The sequence below is a fragment of the Mangifera indica genome, chromosome 3 (assembly GCF_011075055.1).
Source record: "Mangifera indica cultivar Alphonso chromosome 3, CATAS_Mindica_2.1, whole genome shotgun sequence".
Lineage (NCBI taxonomy): Eukaryota > Viridiplantae > Streptophyta > Magnoliopsida > Sapindales > Anacardiaceae > Mangifera > Mangifera indica.
Window position 1 is genome coordinate 7,595,862 of NC_058139.1, and position 24,296 is coordinate 7,620,157.

Sequence of the window (24,296 nt, forward strand, 5' to 3'; positions counted from 1 at the left end):
TAATTTAATCAATCAAATCGATTAATTTGATCCAATTTAAAAAACATGGATGCAGAAGGCAAAGATGTTGAGACCGCTTCCTCCATCCAGTTAACAAATTTGAGATGTCTTCTCCATCCAATAACAGTTTTTCTATATATTTAATTTGACCAATACAGATTACCAAAAGAGATAGAAGCTTAGGATGTTTATAGGAAAAAAATTATCAAATAAATTTCATTTAAAATGGGATTTAGAAATAATTGTAGTGGCCTCAAATAGTACTAGTCTTCATGTAACCAACAATAGCAAGAGAAAATATAAAATGAGAACTTCCTGAATAGACTAAATAGAGCTGCAACTGGCGGCCAATTAATCTTTAATTAGTATTCTAATAATTTTGATAACCAGAAACAAGAATTATTTGACTGGGATCACATATGCCACTGGTTCATGACAGCAGATGGGCTTCAATATGTGATTGCTTTATAAAGATAGGCTCACCCAGCAGACAGCAGACTGGAAATTCCAGCATTTAATACCATCAATATGCAGCCCATCAAACTTCAGGATCACATGTTTCTCTCCTCAGGTTGAAGATTAAGCAACTGGCTCATGAGTTGCTCCCTGCAGATGTTGCATCCTGCATAATCATCTGTTTTTGAAATTGTGCACGTTTGGCAGCCCTCAGTTCAATTATACTGGGTGGCATGGGTCGTACACAGCCATGCAACTCGACAAGATGAAAGAATTCTTGTTTTGTCAAACTTTTCTTCCTGACTAGCTCATCTACCAAAGCATCCATAAGTTTATGATTTCTCCGCAGGATCTGATATGAAAACACTGTTTATACAGAAGCAGATAGTAAAAAGTTGTAAAAAACGATGCTCTAGATAAATAAGAATTTACCTCTTTTGCACACTCATAGCTGGTGTTCATAATCCGCAATGCCTCAGAATCAATTTGCTGAAGATTAAAATATACAAATAAAAATGCATCAGTACTTAAATATGTAGTCGCACAACATTGTGGATACACAGAACAAGTATATACAGAAGGGCCACAATATTTGGCCATGAACAATTTCAAACTATAATAAACTATGAATTATGCCAAAACAAAGCTTAAAAACCCCAAAACAGAAAAGAAGTGTGTTTCCATACATTAATTCGATCTGCTACCCAGAAGTTGGATAACCCATAATGCTTATCAGACAGGCCACCAAGAACAAAAGCTCGTGCTGCTGATCTAGCATTATCAGCTGCCTCTGCCCATATTGTACTCAGCTGGAATAAATCATAGGAGTACAATTTCGAGCATCAAGTTAGACAAATAAATCCAGAAAGCACAATGATATTAAACATAGCTAGATCTTATAAAACCATAAAAAGCCCTTATGATGACCACATAAGCCAAACTGAGAATATAATTGAAGCATCACAAAAAATCACAGAAGAACATGTCAACTAGCGCGTTCCACAAGGAAAAAAAAGGATCAAGCTACACTTATCTTACCTGCCCTTCACCATTCCAAAGCTCATCACCAGCACGTGGAGCTAGTTGAACAGTGATGTAATCCAGCAGGGATTGCCGACTGCATACCCAGAGACAGCTTGATTAAAAAGGAATGGACTACAGTCTTATGATTAACATGATTTAATATGCAATTAATGCTCCATAGAAACTGAATTATCAAGGACAAACATGAGTTATGAGAAGTTGACTATTTTGGAATTCTTGGTAGTTCTTGAAACGATGTCACTAAAAAGTGAAGAAACAAAGAATTAAAGTAAGGCATACCTTAGCAATCCTTCCTTGAATCTCGTATGGTCCATTTTTAACCGAACATAGCCCAACTCCCTCCCAGCTCTAGGAGCAATTGTTGCCTGCTCAAAAGCAATGAGGCATAACTGTTTTTTGTACAAACCTTTAAAGTAGAAACTAAAACATATATATGGATGCAGAAAAATGTAATTGAAAATTGCAATAATACTTCCAGAGATATTAGAAAAAATTCAATCTCATAGATGATAAAGGCACAAAAAAAACAAGTGGATGGCTCAGTAAAAAGCACTATTACTGTGTCCTTTGTTTCTAATAATATGCATAAATTTGCCCAAACTGGAAACTGGCCCTCAAACCACAGAATGCCACCAAGTATAACGCACCACAATGCTTTACAGCTATCACTGAACTGAAATTTTTTTAGATTTAATCAATAGGTGTTAACCAAAACTGACATTATAATTCAAGGCAATAGTACAATGAACTAATCATCATAACAACAGCCCAAAGGTCAGCAAAGATCAGGCATTTACATACGACAGAATTTCTAGGAGAATTTAATTCCGTTCCTGTAAGTTTTCCATTATTTCACAAAATGATTATTATCACCCTTAACTACACACACACAAAAAAAATAAAAATGGAACCAAAGGTTGTAGTTCAACTAACTATGATCTTGATACGAACCTTAGGAGAACCACACCTCAAAAGCTAGCTATTGAGATGGGAGAGCCCAAAGTCATATAAACCCCATACTAGTTGCCCATACTTTCCAATGTGGGATCCAAGTCCCATACCTTGCACTTGGGATCCTAACATACCACCACGCTCCGCAGCCCCGGCGCCCACGCGGGCTGGCTGTGCGCTAGCTCCCTGCTAGCCCCGGGCGAACACTGCAATGCCGGCGTCACCACCCGCGCCGCACGATTGCAACTGGGAGACATGGTGATGGCTCTGATACCAAATGATACGAACCTTAGGAGAACCACACCTCAAAAGCTAGCTATTGAGATGAGAGAGCCCAAGGCCATATAAACCCCACACTAGTTGCCCATACTTTCCAATGTGGGATCCAAGTCCCATACCTTGCACTTGGGATCCTAACAGATCTTCATACAGCTTTCAAACAAGCCATATGACAGAAGTCAGATCCATTCATCTAATAATGCCATGCGTAAACTTGTACTTCTAAGGAGTTTAATGTTTAACCATAAATCTAGTGCATGTGGAAAACAAGTAAAAGAATGAAGCACAAAGAACATACAAACTCAATATTTTTAAGGTCAGGAAAGTTCACAGCTACAACAGCCATTGCTGCTTCATTGAGAGCTACTTGTCTCCATGTCTCAAGGCTCCTCTCCTTTCTGTCTAGCATTCCCCTCTCTTCTATTTGTGCAGCTTGTAGTAAGTCATCAGTTGTAATCTACAAAATGAAAACACATTCTCTACTAATCATGCCTTGGGACTGCACAAAGACAATGATCAGAACTCCAGGTAAAGCATCTCCATACAGAATAAATTAAATGTATCAAAAACCAATGAATTATGTGCATTGAACTGGCGCTTGTTTTGATGTTAATATCAAGCAATATCATATGCATCCTGGATTTTGTTATACTGAAGAAAGAACAGAAGCTACAATATTCACAAGTAGCCAATACCTCAGTTCTTCCATCACGCATCATGTTAATAGCAGCAACTTCAATTATATTTGCTAGCTCTGCACCAACCATTCCATCAGTCATACTAGCAACAGCCATATAGTCAACATCCTCAGCCATTGGCTTCTTTCGAGCATGGACCTATGGCAAGGAGATAGGGAAAAGAATCAGTAGTCATAACTGAAGGGGACAACATGCCAATTGCATAATGATTGTTATCGCAATGTCATATAAAATCCAAAAATAAGTATATGCAACTGCCAATAATTACCTTCAGAATTTCCATGCGGCCAATAAGACCAGGTTTAGGAATGTAAATTTTACGGTCAAATCGTCCAGGCCTCACAAGGGCTGGATCTAGAATGTCTGGTCTATTTGTGGAAGCAATAGTAATCACATTTCCTCTTCCTTCAAACCCATCCAGACAGACAAGAAGCTGTAATGCATCAGCAACATTAAGTATCAATTCACAGATAAAGACTTAAACACCACGAGCATAAACAATTTACATTACTTGAAAGAAAATATTGTTGCAACCAACCTGATTAAGGGTAGCATCACGTTCTTGTCCACCAGAACCCTTGATTAAACCGCGTTCTCTTCCAACAGCATCCAACTCATCAATAAATACAACAGATGGGGCCTACACAGACCAAAATCAAACAAAAACTCATTATCCTTGGTATATCAATGTTAAAACCTCCAAAAGGCAATGAATTATATAACAAATAAAGAACAAAACCAAATGAAGTATGAGAATGACAGAATGGTATTCTAAGAAAAATAAGATGCATTTGATACTTTATGAGATAACACTTACATTGTCCCGTGCCTCCTGGTAAAGTGATCGGACCCGAGATGCACCAACTCCAACATATATTTCAACAAACTGAGATGCAGAAATAGAGAAGAAATTCACACCTGCCTCACCAGCCACAGCTTTTGCTAGTAATGTCTTCCCCACCCCAGGCGGGCCACATAGAAGTATGCCACCTGATTAAGATTTTCAGGTGAAAGAAAAAAATGTTTGAGCTACGCAGAAACTTGAGCCCAAGTCTATAAAAACAGCAACACATTCTATCAGTCAATATAATCCATAGAGTTTTCATTGTCAACCAGTGACAACTAAAAAGTTTTAGATAAACAACATACACAGTTGACAGGAAGATGCTAGATGCAAATCATTGATCCCAAAACCAAAAAACCCCCAGTTACAATGAGATTATTGGTTGAGCATCCAACTGATTTATAGACAATGCAAGAAAACTGTCCCCTTAAAAAAAGTGAGTCTCTTAAATGAATTGGTAATCTTAAATAACATGATACTTTGCAACATTTTTTAACATTTCTTTTGATAACTGTCACATGGTAGTTGAAGATATTCCATTGAAATATCATTAAGCATAAATAAGTGTCTATCTATGCCCCCTTTTCTAACAAGAACTTTCAAGTATCAATAAGCAATAGTAATACAGAATCTGTATAATGAAGGCTAAGCAGCCGGATAAAGGAATCAGAATATATCTCTTTCCGTAAGTCTTCTCCTAAATTTATTGTATAATTGCTTCTGGGTTGACAAATACGGAAAAAAAACAAAAGAAACTGATTCAGGAAATTGAAAAGCCCCAATTCAGATTTCCCAACAAACCAAAAAATAAAAATAAAAGCTCCTTATTCAGGCTTTGCACTGATTGAGAAAATATGAAAAGAAATAACCTAATAACAGAAGTCAAACAGAAAAATTTTAAGGTTTCAGAGAATCTGACCAGGTATCCTCACTCCTCTTCTCCGATACATCTCCCCATGAGTGAAAAACTTGACAATCTCCTCAAGCTCAAGTCTTATCTTCCCAAGCCCAGCAACATCTGAAAACTTAACATCAATGCCTCTCTCCAAATATTGTGGCAGCCCAGTACTATGTGCACGCCGTACACGTGCACCTGACTTCATGAACTGCATAGCCATTTTCAAATATGGATTCTGCTCCCCTTTCCCTGGCACAGTCTCATCCTCATCAACAGCCTCAAGACCCTCCATCTCCCTTTCCATCTCCCTCATCTTCTTCCTCTCCTCTGCCTCTGCCTTCTCAATCTTCAACCTGTCCTCATAATCCTTTTTCTGCTTCCTATAACTAAGCACAACTGTCCTATAAAATATCACAAAAAACACCATTCCCAGAACCGTTGCAATATTTGGATCTTGTGCCATAGCATCCCACATATCTGCCATATTCTGATAATTTGTCCTTCTATTTTGCAATGACTCCTCATACTTTTTCTTTCTAATCTCCCTTCTCTTTTGTCTCTCCTCCTCTTTCTTTTGAACCTTCATCATCTTCTCAATCTTTTCCCTTTCTTCCCTCATCCTCTTCAATTCTTCTTTCTTTTGCCTCGTAAACTCTTCTCTCGCTCTCCTAATCTCTGCCACCCTTTTCGACTCTTTCTTAGGTTTATAGATTCCCAACAAAGACTCAGGCACTTTCCACAAAAACCCTAAATACGGGTGAGGCAGCTCTGGTTTCTTAATCGGAGGTGTATACGCATTTACACACAAAGAATCAATCTTTAACTCATCCCAAGATTCCCAAAACCTCCTATTACTAGCAAATGATGGCAAAACAGTTCTTAACACTCTAGAATCCTCCAAAACGACCAAAACAGATTCTGCTTTTTGTCTTAAACCAACACCAGACGATTTAATCACATGTTTAAGCTTACCCTCCTGTTTCAAATTCAAAATCTCAGTATATGCAATCCTATTTGACACAATAGGCAAATCTTTTGCCCAATTTCTTAGCTGTTCAGGGGTCAATGCCTCTTGCGTCTTTTTCTGGGTTTTTTTCTTTCTATCTGAAGTCACAGTTGTTACAGCATAACAAGGCTTTTGTGCGAGTGAAGTGGATATAACAGTCAAAGTTACAGGTAATATTAAAAAACTCAAAGCGTTTTTATCAGCTTTCTGGTTTTTCTCTTCATTCTCAGGACTAAAGTTTTGAGTTTGACACGAAAATGAGGAAGAAAGTTGTAACTTTCGTGGATCCCTAGGGTTTTTGCTTTTGGCTTTTGTGGAAGCAAAATCAAATGATAGTGAAGAACCAAAAGAGAAGTTGCAAGCCATGTAAATGTAAATAGTTTAACTTAACAAAAATGTGCAAAAAGATTAATGAATATTGATAAGATAAGTAAAAGGCTTTAGACTAGAGTGAAGACATACATGGCGAATAGTGAGACTGAACTTGAGAGAATTTAGCTTTGGTTGAATCGACATTGAAGCAGAAAGCGATCTTCTGTAAAAGCTTGTAGATAGACAAAAGCGAGCCCAGCGAGTCGGAGAAATGGGACCGTTCTGGTAATTACATTTTTAATTGGATTAGCCCCGTTTGGGTCTCAAATTAGGGCCATTACATTATTCATCATGGCAGTACAGTATTTTTAGCAAATGTTTTTTCAAATTAATTTTTTACTATGAAAATAAGATTAAATTTGGTATTCTTAAAATTCCAAACGCTTCCAATAATTTTTTAAAAATGATTTTTAAGAAATGAGGTAGTAAAAATATGTATGTTTTTTCCACTTTACATGACAATTTTTCAAAATTTTAGTTTCTCTTTACACATAATGATTAAGACACTTAATATTTAGAATCTATATATAATTAATTGTATGTGGATTTAATTTTTTTTTTTTTTTTTTTGGGTTTTGGATTCATTCCAAACCATTGAATTTGAGTAGTCACCCATTCGATTCAAGTCAAGTTTAATTTCGAGTTAAGCTTGGATCGTGTCCAGAATTGAACAGATTTCAAATAAAATTTAAATTGTGATCTTTCACATCAAACCAAGTTTAAGAAATTACCAACTCACAGAAATTGAGATGCCCCTTCCTTAATCCGAGTCAAGCTCCATCATAATCTTATTCAAACTCATTTTGGATTGTACTGGACATAGAAAACTTTGAGTTGATGAAAACTGCCTAATTCACATGGCAAAGTGAAATTTTGCTACAGAAGGAAGTTTGATCATATTAATATAGAAGTTTGATAAGTTTGGTCACAAAAGGAGCCACAGGAAGCATTACTAATACAAATTACAGAACCTATCTTGCTCTTTACTAAGGCCAATCCTGAGCTTTACAATATTGCATAAGTGAAACTAGGCAAACTACATAGATTTTAAGCTTATTCATATCCATTAGTTCTACATATAAGTATAGCAATAAAAGGTCACGAATATTCAAGGCTTGATGAGCCAAATCACATCCTGAAGAACAGTCACGGCAAGCAATAGGCTGCTGAAGAAGGCGAAGGCTATTGAGATGGCAACGTGGTCACAGAATCTATATAAAGCTCTGCAGAAATTCGGCAGAGGGGCATGTTTAATCCCTGTGCGGTTCAAATTTGTGACTGAAGCTGCAGCTGACGCTGCACTTAACATTGCATATGCGAAAACCTGGAATGGAATTGAAATCAAATCGAGAAACATTAACCCAAATGCAACCTGACCAAAATAAAAATTTTAATAAAATCAATGATTTGTTTTAATCGGGTCAACAACCCCGACTCGCCCCCAGTAATAGGTCCATCGATCCTCTATTGCGTTACCTGATCAAGGGCAAATATAAGCCAGGCATGGCTTCTTGAGGGAATCAGTGGAACTTTCCTGAGCAGCCTTGTGCCACTGATAAGCAATTGCAGCAAAGAGTAAGCTGCTGCAGCCACACAAACTCCGAGGAGATACCTGCTTAGTACAAAACCATTTGAATATGGTTCATTAGACATATTTGAATTAAATATGGAACCTTAAAGCTGCACACTAACTTGACAAATAATCAAACTTAATCAACCCATTTAGTGAAAGTACTAGGGACAATTTAACATGTTTTCACTAGTTTAATCCTTAACATTCTTTAGTCAAATCTTGAAAGCCAAAATTTTCAACAAGGCAAATTAGTCATTATCAGTCACGGGTGTGCTCTGTTCATTCATATGCCACCAAACTGCAGAGTTAGAGTTTGTTTTCACGAAAGAAGCACTAAAACCAAGAGCAAATTTCAACAAGACAAATTAAGGTTCATAAGAACAGTGGAATCTGAATCACAACATGACAAATAAAGCTGACAAATCCCCGCTTTCCCTGGCCCAATTGAGGGATAAACCACTGTTTAATTAATTTTTTTATTATTATAACAAATGAAAACTTTGAAACGGAAAAGTGCTGTTGCGTGACCTGTTTGGTCGGCAAGAAAGTGTAGGAAAGACGAGAATAAACAGATATCAAAATATAAAATAATATCATTCCCTTTTCTTTACTTTTCTAGGCTTCCAACCAGAGTCATAAGCTGAAAAACAAGTTTCATTTATATTTGTTTAAATTGTTTTCCTTCACTTTCTCAGTAACCAAACAGAAGATCAAAACCAACCCACTAAGCTAAACAACCAAATGAACGAAAAGAACTTTCTTTTCCTTCACGTTCTTATCAACCAAACAAAAGAGCATTTAACTCATAAAAAAGCACTTGAAGAACAAAACAACAAAGAAAAAGCACTTACTCAAAACTATAAGAATAAGACCACTTGGAAGAAACATCTAGCTGGAACCCATAAATAGAAACTTCACCCTTTTGACTAGCCCTAATCATGAGTGTAAACGCCACCAAAGAAGCCGCCAAGCACACAAACCTCAACACCAGCTGCACCACCACCTCATTTCTGCGCCGGTCGATCATCACCTCCTTCTCCGCCGCCACGTGGGATCCATTCATTGTCTCCACACTCTGATCAGCTTTGTGGCCGTTCATCATCATCAACCAAGAACAATAAGAAACTCACATAAAACACTTCTCTAAATAGCTAGTTTTGAAAGTGTTGCTTTCTGTGTATTGAGTGTTACGTACAAGGGTTTTTAATGGGAGGCTCTTACAGCATCGTGAGTTAGATTTTCGCATTTAATCAGTGCATTAAAATAGAAAGAGATAAATGCGGAAGTACAGCAGTTTTGAGCAGAGCCATAGTTGCAAGGCCATCTGTCACACAGGGATTAATTAAATTCCAAAAAATGTTGAATCCCTGGAGTTAAAATATCTTTCTACTTTCACTAATTGTTGCTAATTATATTCTATACATATTGATTAACTGAAGATTTGAAACTCTGTGCATTTGTTGTTGACTTTTGTTTTTAATTTGTTTATGGAGACATGAATTTTAATGTTTTTTAAGGATGGATCATTGTGACAACATTTAAAATTAAATAGAGCCGTTAAATGTCGGGTGCCCCATATTTGGGTGTCAAGATATTAATCATTTTTATTTTGTTTTTAGATTATCTAACTATTCATATCTTGTGAGATATATATATATATATAAATCTAATATTTTTTTCATATTTTATCGATTTGAGATTATCTAGAAGTGAGGTTGATCAAGTTCAAAAATAGGCCAATATGAAACTGAAAAGGATCAACCGTATAGCTGACTGCCCATATGAGGGAGGGCTGTAGCTCATAATTAATGGAACAGGGGAGGGCAGAGTATGCTATTTTATATGACCAACTTTCATGGAATTTCAGGTTTGAAGCTTTGTTGATTTCCTTCTTTCATCATGTTTTTCATTCAGTATTCTCTCTTGAAAGGGTCAAAGAGTTGGACAAGGAATTGAATATGTTGAGTCATAAGAGAGGGCAGCTCCCCCCATTACCTTGTGAGAGAGGGGTGGTTGAGTGGTGAGTTTAATGGTAATTTATTATAAGAAAAATGACTCATAGCTGCAGCCTCCGAAGAGTTGTATTTTCATGGCCTGTCATATCATCAATTTGGTGGGATAAGGGTGCAACCACTACTCTGTACATCATGTTAAATGTATCAGCTACATTAACCAGGGAAATTTATTGTGTCCGACCGACCATTTCTTTCGATTTTTATTGTTGAACCTAAATCTCAAGTATCTAACCCTAAGAGTACATTATAGTTAATGAAAGAAGAATATCTTGATGAAGACTTGAATCATCCCACCCACTTGAGGGATTCCATCTTTAATAATCAAATTTTGGGCGAATTTGACAATCCTTAGGCGGTAAGAACACATAAAATTTGGTCCGTTGGTGTTTGAGAGGATTCAAATTTTGTAAGAGCAAATCTAGAAAAGTACATTCGTCAAAATATGCTATAGCAATACTGATGTAGTTATTTATCAGTTTTGGATCCATCAAATTAATCGACCATCCCTTCAACATTGTATTTCAACTCTCTATTTTATAAAATTAGGGTATATTTGTCAGGATTGTGGAAGATCCTATTTATATATCTTAAATTGTCTTTTGCATAAGATATATATCTCAATCTCGGATTGAAGTCCATAATTGGTGTCGTCAAATTTGATACTAATTAGGGATGCCAATTTAGGTTCGACTTTAAAGGCTTCGACTTTCCCCGAGCCTAACGGGGAGGGGATTTCCTAATAAAAACGGGAAAGGGGACGAAGACGAGGATGAAAAAAATTATTGTAATCGAGAACGAGCTGGTGATGGAGATACATGTGTCCCCTCCCCGCCCCTATCCCCGTCTCTTTATATTAATATATTTATTTAAAATATTAATATATTTTTATAGTTTTAAATATATTATATTTGTGATATTTGAAATAATAGGTTAATTTTAATTTTACTTAATTTTATTATTGAATATATTTATATTATGTTTAGAAGGTATAAAAAAGAAATTTTTTTTCAAGTAAGGGGAGAAATTTTTCCTGCAAAGACGGAGAAAAGAGTTTTCTTTATAGGAAAATGATGAAGAATCATTTTTATCTCTGTAACGGAGACGGGATCAGGACAGGGACTGAGATCCCCTCCCCGTTACCATCTCTAATACTAATCGGTGCAACAATACATTTGTGATATTTTGGATGTTAGGTGTATGAGGATTGAATTCTTTCCTTTGGGGTTGCTCTATCAACGGAGTACACTCTTCCATGATCCCATTTCTCTCTTTTTTTTTTTCCACTCTCCACGAGAAATCTATAGGTCCTAGAATATATGCCATGATAGAAAAGTGTAGTTTTACATTGATTATCACAAGTGCAGAAAATTTATTCTAGAAAGTTAGTAATTACTATACATCATTTTAAGTTAGAATTACTGGTATTCCATAATTAGTGGAAGTAAAATTAAAAAAAAAAAAAATCCCTAGTGAAATTCTCGTTAAAAACCAAGAGGGAGTTACTGAAACAATAGCTGGCATCACATGTAGCATTAAAGTCTTGTCAAGAAGACAAACTTCTGTTTAAATGGGGGTCGTTGGGCTGTAGAATTCCTAAAAATTGGGGGAAAACTATATCTATATTCTGGGCCGAAAGAGTTGGGATTCTTTCTATTGGTGATCTCCACTGCCTTTTAGCTCTGCAGTCCATCATAATTAATATGAGGATGGTGAAATTTTGGCCTTCATATTATTCAAGCTGATTCTAGTATCGGAAGCTTACCACATATGTAACATTTATAAATTATATGTCGTTAAAATGTATTTATTAAAAAAAAGTTACTATTAATTTTAACCCAAAAATCAAACCTGCAAGGCAGTATTAGGGTACAAGAAGGAGTAAAGCCTGGAACAAATTGAATGCTTAAAAATGTACCAGAAGTGAAATGGACAGGAGAGTTATATCCATTGAAAGCATTCAAACTCTTCTAAGGCCAAGAAAAAGGGTAACCGTATCAGCCACTCATTCATTCCACAAACTGCATACAAGTCCTCAATTCAATCCTATCTTTGTATGTAGTAGTTTTTTCGGATAAGAACAATCTAGAAGCAAAGAAAAGGAGAGTTACTATGAAATAATAAACAGATCATGCATACTCTTGTAGAGACAATGCGAGCACAAACTATCATTTCTCAACCTCAAGAGAATGTTTACACGGTGCTCTAGTACAATGTCCATGACAAGAAGAAATGTGGCACTTCCCATAAAGGAGTAATATTGATTCAAGCATCAAGCTCAAAAGAAGATTTGTTGAACTCTCAATTATACATTTGAATTGCCGAAGGAACATTTGACAATTTGTTAATAATAAATATGATGAATCTTTGAGGTGAGACAACAGCAAACTTAAAGACCAAACATCAAATCCATGATTTTGGACACCATTGACTTTGATGGGGAAGCCATGGCACCACCTGACTGCCGAGCATTTGTGGTTCCGTTTTGGAGATAATAGGGATGAGAAGAGGCTCTTGATGCATTCAGCTCTGAGGTTCTGCTTGATGGAGGGGCCAAAGTCATAAATCCTTGATTGTTAAGCCTTTCATTTAAAGCCTGGCGTAGCATGGGATCCACTGGTTTCACACCTACAATTAATACTCCATTGATTTGCATCCCATTTCTATTGAGGGCCTTCTGCGCATCAGAACGATTCTGCACCAGCCAAAAAATTAGAGCAATCATTTACAGCAAAAAATTTAACAATAAATATTATCACAAGACTTAGAATCAAGTGCACCCAATACTTTGGCTGAAAACATGATCTTTGTTGCAAAACTAAATTTTCATTGAATGAAAAAGGCAAGCATGATGATTGCATAGTTGGACAACCCAATTTTTTCAAACCCCAAAAGGCAGTCACCCTCACCTGAGCGATTTAATCATTTGTTATAGTTAACACTTAATAAAAACAAACAAGGAAGAGAACATTTCCTTGATTACAACATCAGATAAATCTGAAAGCATACTGAAATTACTTTTATTGCATTATCACAAATAACAGGATGACCTACTGAGCCCAAGAGCCCAGTGCAAACCCAAGCCATTAATAGAAGGCTAAGAAATGAACACTGTTAAAACCCTGGGTTGTAATTGCAGACTGAATTGGAATAAATCAGTATTTGAATCAACTGAATTGAATTTTATAAGACAAGGAATCAACATTACAATCAAGAATCTAATATCTCCAACATTCCGCCAAGAGACTACCAGTGGTGCTGCACCTCCCAGAATACAAAGCTACTCTGTAATTAGATTCTTGAAAGCTCTATCTAATCCTCTCTAAACCCAACTATTTTTTGAATTATGAACCTAACCCTAATTGTCAATATTAATTATTCAATTTAAATCCAAATTGGACTCCTAATATAATATTCCTACTTTTACCTAATATTTTATAAATTCCTAAATTACCAAATCAAACCAATATTCTAAATTACCCAGTGGCCTAACAAAAACAAAACTCCATCAATAACCAAAATAGCTCTCAAGACCCAAATAACCCATTTAGATAATAGGGCAAAGAAGCAATCTAGTCAAACTCTGCCAAATGCAAGTTAGTAAAATACTAGCACAATTGGGTTGTTCCCCGTATCAATGGAAATAGACAAATAAAAACAAATCTTTATACATTTGTTATATAAAAGAAGTTACTCCATATTTGGCATACATTTCTCCATTGTAAGCAAAGTTCCAATGCAATAAGATGGATCAAAAAGCATCAAAGTTATTAACTGAAAATTGTTCACATATAATATGCTCAAGTTCATGGAAAAGAAAAGGAACCTGATACAGAATGTGCATCCAGTTAGCTTCTCTTGGACCTGGAACATGTTTCAAGATCACACCACACTTTTCAAACTCCCGCAAAACCAAGTTGGTATCTGCTGGGGAAAATCTGGTAAGAAAGGTCCAAACAAGAGTTATAAGTACTACAAATTTGATAAATAATCAAGGTAATAATATAAGATAGCATTTCAGGGTCTAAGCCTTCCATAAACACTTAGTATCAAGGAGAATATCAATCATCAAAGTAGGCAAATGAATCACACCTATAGATGCCCATATTTGACTCTAAAAATTACTAACAGTTTCAGTTGTTGACAGTGGATAACGGACAAACTACAGAGTTCACATTTCCTTATATTGAGAAGAGTTCATTAATCAATACTGTAAGCACAAGAGAGGTATCTAAAGCCCTGTAAGTATAAGAAAATACTTTCTCGTCAACTTAGGGAAGTCAGTCATGTAATCAAATAGATAAACCGATCAAAACTACACCAAAGAAGTGATATAGAACAAAAAAGTGAGTGGCATATATACTGTAACAGAGTCAAAAGATCAAACAGTGACATATTGATGTCCAAATATGTAGACTGAAAAGGTGAGTTTAAACATACCCATAAACGGTAACCCATTCTTCCTCATCAAGGTTCCCAGCAGGTAAGCTATTTCTCTGCATCTCAGGCCTAGCAACTTCCCTTGGTGGAGGAAGAATGATCAAAGCACCAGGCTGCACCACACCCTCAACTGGCGAACCCCTGGCTTTGTCTTCTTGTTCACTGCTACCAGACTTTGTTGGCAACCACCAACCTAAGCCTGGTGAACCCTGCTGATTCTGCAGCCCACCTCTGACAGCAAAAGATGTCTCTGATTTCCCCTTAGCTGGAGTTGATGAAAAGTCCCGACCAGAAGTTTGAGCAGGAGTTTTCAAGTATGACTTTACTTCCGGCGATGATGGGTAGTCAAGAAACCCAGACTCTGGAGAGAAATCAGAGCGGTCATCCAAGGTGTACATGGGAGGAGGTGGAAGATCTGAACCCCCAAAATTCTCACGCCACAGAGCTGAAACTGCTGCAGCCTGACCCGGACTTGAAAATTTCCCTCTACGAGCAGAAATTGGTGATGCTAAATCTTGGAAAAATGGCGATTGCCTGCCACCTCCAGACTTGGGAGTTCTATGCACTGTACTGCTCATTTCAAGAAGCTTCACAACACAACAAAAGACCTTCCACAAATTAAAAATTTAAAAATGAACCCACCATTCGCTTAATTTAAATATGAGAAACTAAAAAGAGAAATTCACTCTAAACAAACTAAATATCCAAATAGTTACATCTTCTTAATCTTTCTAAGGGTATATTCAACAACAAGAAGCAGCTCAAAAATACGTTAGCTTTTAGCTAAAATTTTTAGAATAAACAAAAATTTCACATCATGCATTAGAAAATTTAACACCAACAAAATCAATCTCAAAAAAAAAAAGGTGTGGGTTTCTTTAGCTCTTCTAGAATCTCTTACTCAGCTAAACAAACCCATACTCGTTTTTTTCTCGCGTTTTCCCAGCAAACAAACAGAAACTTTTTATTCAATCCATCAGTCATAAATAATAATTTTAAAAAATGAAAATTAAGTCAAGAGAGAGAAAATACCTGTAATTACTTGGTTGTTTTTATTCTGTTTTATATTTCTTCTTTACCGTCTCCGAAGAGTAGAGAATGAACGGAACTCTTTCACAGAGAATGTTTCCGAAACCCTAAACCTCAGATCGAAATTTTAATTGGTTTTTTAGTGAAATGACTGAAAGAACCTACCTTCAATTGGTCATTTTGTTACGGTCACGTTAATGCATAAAATTTGAAATTTTCAACTAAATTAATATTAGAATAATATTATATATATAAATATTATTTATAAATTTATATATAAATAATAATATATTATTACATAATTTCAATTTATTTAACTATATAATTATTTATCATAATTTATACATAAATTTATACTTATTATTTATATAAATAATTTTATTAATAATAATATAGTTAAAATTTGAATTATCCTATTATAATTTAGGCCAAATGACATAGTTCTTTAATATAACGGGAAAATGACTATTTTTTACCTTTTAAATTTAAAAAAAATCAATTTCCTACCTATTATTCATTTTTACTAATAAATTTATAAAATTATCCTTACAACTTAATGTAAATATCAATTAACAACTTATCCTCATATTTTATTAATTTTACATAAATACTTCAAACTAATTATTAATTAGAATTTTTTATTTTTTCCATTTTACTTTTTTAATTTTCCCTCGATTATATTTTATTACTTACACATTCTTACTAATCATCACTAACAAATTTTCACCGCACATATTAGCAGAGTTGAACATGTGTGGTGAGAATATGTTAGTGGTGATTAATGGTTTAATATTCTTAATACAAAAATAAATTTTTACGGACGAAATAAAAATTGAGTAAAAAAAAAGTATTTAAAATTAAAATTAATTTGTTTATACTATTATAAGTATAAGTGAGACTGACCTTATTACTTTATTATAACAATTACGCAAAATAATTTAAATACTTTTAAATAATTAAAATTAATAATTAATTTTTATAAATACGTGAAAAAATAAGTTTTTTTAAATATAAAGGATGATTTCACCCATCTTAGAACGGCTATGGAGGGAGGGAAATAATCCAGCAACCAAAATTTCATGAGCAATATTTTCAATCATCAATGCTCTTAAACCAAGTTCTCAAGATCCCCCAACCGTCTCAAAGGCAAGTTGGTTAGACACAAATTGCTCAAACACAAATCTTTTCTCTGAAAACTCTAATACTCTACCAATTTTACAAACTATTGAAATCACTTTTTAAGCAATTTGATTTTGCGAAACTACTCACTATGAGACTAAGAAAAACATAATTTTTTTTTTATTACAACCAATCAATCACAAGATTAGAGTAAACTAATATGATATCATATGTACTCATCTCATGTTTGATTGTACATATAATATAACAGACCATTATAAAACATTACATGTCAATAATTATAATATAATCACAAAATTACAAGTAACTAGTTTTTTATTACTTAGTTAAGTAATTAGATAATATGTCATCATATGATTGAGTGACTATATAATAACACATCGTCTAAATATTTAATGACATACTTAAAACTAAATATACATATCATGAGTCTTCGACTCTATCACACATTCATTGTTAAAACACCTTAAAAAGGAGCTGACAAGGGCTCTTTAAGATTAATATGATCAGGGGATTCTACAGTTTTATCCACTCTACACTGGCAAGGTCTTTCAATCACTCCGAACTTTTGATCATTACCAATGTTAAGTTGCTCTTCTTTCTGCATTTTCTCTTCTTCTTCCACACCTTCCATGCCCTGCACTTTTGAAGCATCCTTTTCCTTCATCTTCTGCACAACATCTGCAGCCACCTTTTCTTCCAAAACAGTTTCACTAAAACTCTCAAATTACAGAAACAACTGAAAAATGACAGATAACCAAAAAACAAAGACAGATTGAACTTACCCTAGCTTGATGGAGTTGGCCTTGGCTCAAAGTTTTAGGCTCCGTTTCAATAGAGCAACAAGTGTTAGTAGCCATAATTGCAAGAAAACCCAGACAATAGAAGCCCATAACCAGCACCAAAAGTGTCACATATGTTCACATTTGGGCTAACTTATAGGCAACCCACATCAGATTTTCTCTCCATGGTCACGGGTCTTTGAGGCTGTGTGTTAAAATTTAAAAATAAAATTGAGGCCACAAACTGTTACAGAGAACTCAAAATTTTGTCTCTCATTCACATCCCGTGATTGGACAAAAGCTAGGGTTAAAATTACTTGCTTTTGCTTTGCTAAGATTCAATTGATTGGTCAATGTTGTTATTCTATGGTTGGCAATGGATTTTTGTGATTTAATTGATGTTGATTGATGATTTTTCTTGGATTCAGCTGTAAAGTGGGTATCAAACTCTCTTTACAATTAATTTCCATGAAAATTTTGAAATTTGAAATGGGGGATTTTTTGTGTTTGGGAAATGCTTTCATATTTGGAAAATTAACTTGAGTTATCTCCCCCTTGAGATTCCAAATATATCAACAAGACTCCTAAAGTATGAGAAATCATCAGAAATTGGCAAAATCATCACTTAATTATGTATCTTCAAACGAAAAACTAAACAATATTTCTTTAAACCTTAGTGGCCCAACGAAAGCAAATTAACTGGGCCTTAATTTATTCCCAGCCTGCTTGAAAGCCCATAAACTTATTGGGCCATTGACAGGTCTCCAACGATTTTCTTAACATTTAAAATTAGAAAAATGTAATAAAATCTTAAACATTATACCATTTGACTAAATTCTAATATATAAATTGGAAAGGCCAATGCTAAATATGAACTGAATAATCCCTCAATTAATTTAAACTAAACCAAACGTGTACATACTTTGATGGAATAGTATCATAAGGGCTATAATGTGGACAATTCCACATAGCATAAAGTCAAAAATAACACAATTAAAAGCTTCATATCATAGGAATATTAGTCAAAGATTTGATCATGAACATGATCATCATCAATTAAAGATTGATTAAGATACATATTAGCTAGCTATCCCACCATTCCCCATTGCCTAGGCATGTGCAATCTTTGAACAAATTAATTATAATGTACAGGGTAGGCCAAGAGCAATTGTATTATCTTATGTCATTTTATGATCTTATTATTCTAATAATCTAGCTAGCTCTCAGTTGTAATAATAATTTATTTATTATGGTTAGCTAACTATATATGTATGATCAATTTGGTCAAATTAATTGATGGAAGTAGCCATGCACGATGTGTATAAATAGTTTGGTTTATAGTTTAATATTATTCAATAAGATTGTCACATTCTTATTATATATAGAAAGGGCTCTCCCTCGCCTAATATGGGATGAGCTAGCCTAGCATTTGCAATCTATGCTACATGTATTATTTTTTATATGATATGCTTCTAATTGCTTGAATAATTTCCATATTGGTCAAAGGCTCATTTGAATTGAATTCTAATTCGAATTCAAACAAGTTCGACTCAAATCCAACTCTAAACACGATTCTTGTAATAGAAAAAATAAAAATAAAAAAACTCAATTTCTTTACCCGGAAAAATGTTAAATATTATAAATTGCTATGCATACATGCAGAATATGTGTATATGCATATAGACAGATAAAAATCTACATACCCCATATTGAAGATTGAACTGAATTATGTTGATGGGCATGTGAAGGGGAATTCAAATTAGGTCACTAAGTAGCATTCGTTCATATGGTGGAGAGACTTTATTTCCTTTTCCTTTTTGACCTCCATTTCATTTAACTTTATTATTAATATTATATATAACCTATACTTTTAAGAAAGGAAGAGCCTTGAGGCCATAATGTTTGCCCATTATGATGATTCATTCATTAACTTCAAGTTGATGAAAATCGAAACCATAATTCTCCACATGGGGATTCTTTAATTTTTCATGATATGCTTGAAATCTTCAAGCTATATCATGTTCATGTCTTCTCCTTTAAGATATGTTCAAGTAGTCTTGCAGAATTTTCTCTGATATTCTTCTCATCATTAGCATAGAATAAATATATGAAGAAGATATGTTTAAGTTAAGCTAGTTCAGTAAAATTCTAAAAGAAGAGGGGTTTCCTTTTTCTCCCTCAAAGGTGCATTAATTCGACAGCAAGTAATAAAAAGGACCGAAATGAGTTGTGAAAGTGGGGTGTTGCAGGAGAGAAACAAGAAGCCATACATTTTGAAAGCAAATAACATGGAAAGATCCCTAGACAATTAATAAAATAAAATAAAAATGTTTGAAATTAATATTATTATCCTACAGAAAACAGTCACGCACCTCACATACCTTCATGTGCTCTTCTTTCGAATTCACATGCATGTCGACTACCCACTATCTTCTCTCTTTAATTATTATTTATTTTGCTTTATATTTTTAATAATTAATTAATGCCATGCAATTCATAAAATGACTCACGTAATTTCTAATATTTATTGTGCACATACGGTGTACTTTTGTGTACTGGTTTTATAGTATTTTGTGGCCTTTTAGAAACTGAGAAAAAGGGTTTCTTGCTTGCATGTTCTTTATCTACTGGCATTTATAGTAACTTTGCAATAAAGCTTGGGCAAAAGTAACTTAATCAATAATGACCATTATAATGTCAAGGATGGTTTGAATGACAGGGGATCGTGATGTCATGGATGAGATTTTGGATTCAAACCCTTCAAAAGCATACAAGATTATACTTTTGATGTTTGGTTTGGATGAAATTCTTCGTTACCAATATAATAATAATAAGGCCAAAATACTTATTTCCACCCATTAAGTTAAAAAAAACTTAAATACTTAGTATTCTATTAAAATTTATTATAACGGTTAAAAGTAAAAATGTCATTTAACTAAAAATATTAAAAAAACTAAAAACTTGTCATATTTGTCTCCTCTCTTAGTTTAAAAATCAAATAATTTCTTCCTCACCCCCCCCCCCCCCAAGGTTTGAAAAATAACCATTTTTCTTATAGGGTTTTGAAATTGTTATCACTTTCGATAATTGTTGTCGTCACTAGTTGTGCTCTTTCTCTCTCCATCATTGGAGACGAAGACGATTTTGAAAGGGAGAGAGGGAGAGAGATTGATAAGTTCGCTAGAGAGGAAGGGAAAGAGACCAGAGACAAAGACAGTAAAGTTTGTCGTCTCTAATGACAATTTCAAACCCCTATAAGATAAATGATCATTTTTCAAATCTTTGGTAAAGAGAAATTGTTAGATTTTTAAACTAATAGAGAAAAATATGATAAGTTTATAGTTTTTTCAATATTTTTAACTAAATAACATTTTTACGTATAATCTTAATAATAAATTTTAACAGAATTATAAGTATTTAAATTTTTTAAACTTAATAAATGAAACTTTGTTATTTCAACAAACCTTACAAAAGCAGCGATTGCCTTGCAAAAGTCGCCAACATAACAATTATTAAGATGTTAATTAGTTAGTCTCTACAAATATTATTACTCCAAATATATGAAAATGTATTCATACCCAAGAATATTTATTTTAAAAAAGTCCAATACGAGAAGTTGTGTAAGAAGAGAAAATGTAAGGATGGGTGCATGACAATGAAAATAAGTCGAGTGTTTATAGATAATATTAGGAGATTAAACACAAACCCATGTCAATTAATTAAGGAACTAACTAATTATCATAATAATTAATCAAGGCTTTGTGTCACAATGTAGGAAGAATATTTACAGATTTTGGAGTCAAAATCATAAACATTAAGGTGGACCCAAAGAGGAAGATCAAATGTATTGAGTGTGGTAGACAGTTACTTATCACCCCAATTATAAAAACCAAACTCAATCTTTTTCTTTTTTAAAACAAATTGAGTTACTACTATTACTTGCTTCCACGCGACTTTCTTTACCATAATTTGCAAGCTAAGGACCACCTGGCATTTGCATTCCATTCTATTCAAAATTCTCTCTTCTTCCTTCCTCAACCTCAACCTCCTTTTATGGATTCCCTCACTTTCTTGATATTATCCCACCTTGAGTTTCACCATTAAAATTCATAAAAACTCTCAAAAAAATAATAATAAAATTATTTTATGGTACGTGCACAAGACGATGTTTAACTTGATATAAAATTCCAATTGACAATTTCTCACTGAAATCTATGCCTCCCCGAGTAATTTTGGCCCTCGTTTTCCATAAACAAAACCCATTTTTCTGCCTTTTTTTTTTTTTTTTACATTTTACTTGGAGTAAGAGCTTTTTACATTATTCTTATTTTCTTTTTCTTTTTCATTGAATCCAAAATCTCCCTACCCGATTTTTGCGAGACCAAAATCTCTACCAAACCTTATAATCAAGTCAAAGAGAGCATAATTTGAGAACCAAACCAGGTGGGCACGTACAAATGTTGCAATTTAGGTATGGCGACCCATCCTCTTGGTGGTCCATCGGTTCTTAAAAGCGATGCACTACAAATTTGCTCACTAAATATTTCCTTACAGTTGGACTCTCCCTTGCTTACTAATTAATTAATTTGTTTTTAATAATATTTCTTCCAGAAAGATGGATTTCAATTTTTCCAAATTGGGCAAGTGAAGAAAATTAAAGGTACATTTTTAGTGCCAATCACTAAATATTCCTCTTCTCCCTCCACCTCTTCTTTTAAGATTGTACTTTTTTTTTTCTCGACACAAAGCTACAAAATCAAATTCTTCGGAGAAAGAAAAAAAAGAAAGTTAGAAATTTAACTGCAATAGGCTGTAAAAACTAGGAGCTCCACCCTAAATCAAATGCCGAAAATCGGGTCCGGTATGATGATGAATCAAGTACTCATCCCCACCGTTTGATACTCCAAAGAACGATTTTTGACTAGGAAATTGTTGATGTTGTGCCCTTTGCAACTCTTTTTGCCTCCTCAGCTCCATTACCTTCCTATGTGAATTTGAATGTTTTGTTGACACAAATGTTGGACTTGCTGCAGGTCGGTATTCGGGCACCAGCCGACCCGACTTATATCGAACTCCGCATGCATTACACAAGGTTTTCGGTCCCATAGGCCCGGTTCGCCATTGTGGGGTTTTCTCCGTCCCACAATGCAAACATTTTCGAATAGACCTTATGTCTGAATTCAAACTTGAACTCAAATTTACACATTTAATGGTAGATGCTTTTTGAGACACATGAAGGAGACGTGTGGACCAATCACAAGGTGCAGTACGGGAGCGCTTGGAACGAGCTTTGCCGGGCAATGGAGTTTCAGGTAGAAAAACCGGGTTGTTGGGTTTGGGGCTGGTGGGTTCCGGAATTCGGTTAGATGAGGAGGATGATTCGGGCATGAGTAATTTGGATTTGGATCCGGATAACAAAAGCATGTGATTGTGTTGTAAAGTTTGGTCTATTGAAATCGAATCATCAACAAAATTTGACAGCCATTCGAGCTCAGCCAAGTCATCATACTGCAAAATTTAAAAGAAAAAATAATTATTGGAATCCAATTAATTGAATTATATTTGTATAAACAAATACAATGTTGCCATTGAATTATATTAAATTGTAATTTCGGAATTAAATAAAACCCAATTCTTTTTGCACATTTTATACTAAAATTATAAAATTTAAACTTTAAAAATTAAAGAAAATAAAATAAATTTGAGAATCATAGATGAAATATCAAATTCTCAAATAACAAATTTAAGAATTAGAAATATTACCGGTACACATAATTCACCGGAAATATGAGAGTCAGCGATGCTGTTGCTGCTGCGGCAGCCGCCGAAGTTTCCGGCAAAGCTGTTGTCTCCGCCGGAAGCTGCGGAATTGCAAGTGACGGTGGAAGAATCCGTTAAGTTGCCGGTGAAATTGTTGAAGAGAGCGCCGTCTCCGATAATCCCGCTGTCATTGGAGAAATCGAGCAGGTCTTCAACGGTGAAGTTGAAGTTCTCCCCAGGTTTTTGCTCGGTGGCAACTCGCTTCTCCGGCCAGAAACTGTTCGCTGACGTAGCATTGAAGTAAGCTCCCATAAAGAAATCGGGTGTCTCCATAACAAAAATCCCTTTAAAAAATAACAAAATCAATAATTGCACCAAAGTAACCGGAGACAGTTACGACTGGTTCAAATTTTGTTTAAAACAAAATCAAAAACTGATGCAAGAGAGTGTTGCCTTGCCAGAAAATGTGTTTGAAAAATGGAGAAGGAATAGGAGAGGGGAAGCGTGTTGTGAGAGAGTGAGAGTGGTGGGGGAAGGTGAGGTTTTGAGGAGTGAAAGAAGGGCAAAATGGGAAATTGAAAATGAAAGAAGAAGCAACTACGTTCATGGCTAAGAAGTCTTGAATATTTTATAATGGTGAAGATGCCTCATTCTGTAAAGGGTTAATTTTTTTTTTAATTATGATTAATTAATTTTAATTTTACTGATTTAGGAAAGGGATTAATTTTTTTTCTTTTGAGACAGAGAAGATGGATAGGAGACGTGAAGAGATAATGAGTTGGCAAAGTATGTATTGATTTGACCAAAAGGTAAAGTTGGTTTATGCTTCAAAGTTCAAATTCAAAGCCAATTGGTAAAGTCAAGTAAATCATTTTACCGAAGGGGAAGGGATAATCAAGCAATTAACATATGTTAAATGGATTAATTAAGATTCTAATCTTTCCTTCTAGAATCTTACTAAGAAACTTCCATTATTTAAAATACCTATAATAAATATTAGATCGCATAAAGT

At 34.5% G+C, this 24,296-nt stretch overlaps 5 protein-coding genes across 6 annotated transcripts; all 5 read right to left on the bottom strand.

Annotated features, from left to right (window-relative positions):
• Positions 1 to 202: 202 nt before the first annotated feature.
• Positions 203 to 6,772, bottom strand: LOC123211898 (probable inactive ATP-dependent zinc metalloprotease FTSHI 2, chloroplastic). Its single transcript, XM_044630864.1, has 11 exons — positions 5,192 to 6,772; positions 4,246 to 4,418; positions 3,967 to 4,068; positions 3,697 to 3,861; positions 3,426 to 3,566; positions 3,029 to 3,187; positions 1,780 to 1,865; positions 1,495 to 1,573; positions 1,143 to 1,265; positions 889 to 945; positions 203 to 808 (listed from the first exon to the last, which is right to left on the bottom strand). The coding sequence occupies exons 1-11, from the start codon at positions 6,540 to 6,542 to the stop codon at positions 593 to 595; spliced, it is 2,652 nt and encodes an 883-aa protein (XP_044486799.1). The 5' UTR covers positions 6,543 to 6,772; the 3' UTR covers positions 203 to 592.
• Positions 6,773 to 7,419: 647 nt separating this feature from the next.
• Positions 7,420 to 9,438, bottom strand: LOC123210638 (CASP-like protein 3A1). Its single transcript, XM_044629112.1, has 3 exons — positions 8,973 to 9,438; positions 8,025 to 8,160; positions 7,420 to 7,872 (listed from the first exon to the last, which is right to left on the bottom strand). The coding sequence occupies exons 1-3, from the start codon at positions 9,224 to 9,226 to the stop codon at positions 7,657 to 7,659; spliced, it is 606 nt and encodes a 201-aa protein (XP_044485047.1). The 5' UTR covers positions 9,227 to 9,438; the 3' UTR covers positions 7,420 to 7,656.
• Positions 9,439 to 12,277: 2,839 nt separating this feature from the next.
• On the bottom strand, positions 12,278 to 15,772 carry LOC123210036 (nuclear pore complex protein NUP35). Of its 2 annotated transcripts, none has more exons than XM_044628193.1 (4): positions 15,606 to 15,772; positions 14,574 to 15,160; positions 13,960 to 14,071; positions 12,278 to 12,828 (listed from the first exon to the last, which is right to left on the bottom strand). In XM_044628193.1, exons 2-4 carry the CDS (start codon positions 15,149 to 15,151, stop codon positions 12,523 to 12,525), a joined length of 996 nt encoding a protein of 331 aa, XP_044484128.1. In that variant the 5' UTR covers positions 15,152 to 15,160; positions 15,606 to 15,772; the 3' UTR covers positions 12,278 to 12,522. The 2 variants fall into 2 exon arrangements, with proteins under 2 accessions (XP_044484128.1, XP_044484129.1); XM_044628194.1 differs by having other exon boundaries at positions 14,574 to 15,181; positions 15,606 to 15,743.
• Positions 15,773 to 17,039: 1,267 nt separating this feature from the next.
• LOC123212484 lies at positions 17,040 to 17,672 on the bottom strand. The gene is made up of 2 exons (XM_044631644.1): positions 17,528 to 17,672; positions 17,040 to 17,433 (listed from the first exon to the last, which is right to left on the bottom strand). Exons 1-2 carry the CDS (start codon positions 17,633 to 17,635, stop codon positions 17,209 to 17,211), a joined length of 333 nt encoding a protein of 110 aa, XP_044487579.1. The 5' UTR covers positions 17,636 to 17,672; the 3' UTR covers positions 17,040 to 17,208.
• A 4,429-nt stretch (positions 17,673 to 22,101) lies between these two features.
• Positions 22,102 to 23,869, bottom strand: LOC123212150 (GATA transcription factor 9-like). The gene is made up of 2 exons (XM_044631210.1): positions 23,288 to 23,869; positions 22,102 to 23,032 (listed from the first exon to the last, which is right to left on the bottom strand). Exons 1-2 carry the CDS (start codon positions 23,615 to 23,617, stop codon positions 22,358 to 22,360), a joined length of 1,005 nt encoding a protein of 334 aa, XP_044487145.1. The 5' UTR covers positions 23,618 to 23,869; the 3' UTR covers positions 22,102 to 22,357.
• Positions 23,870 to 24,296: the final 427 nt, after the last annotated feature.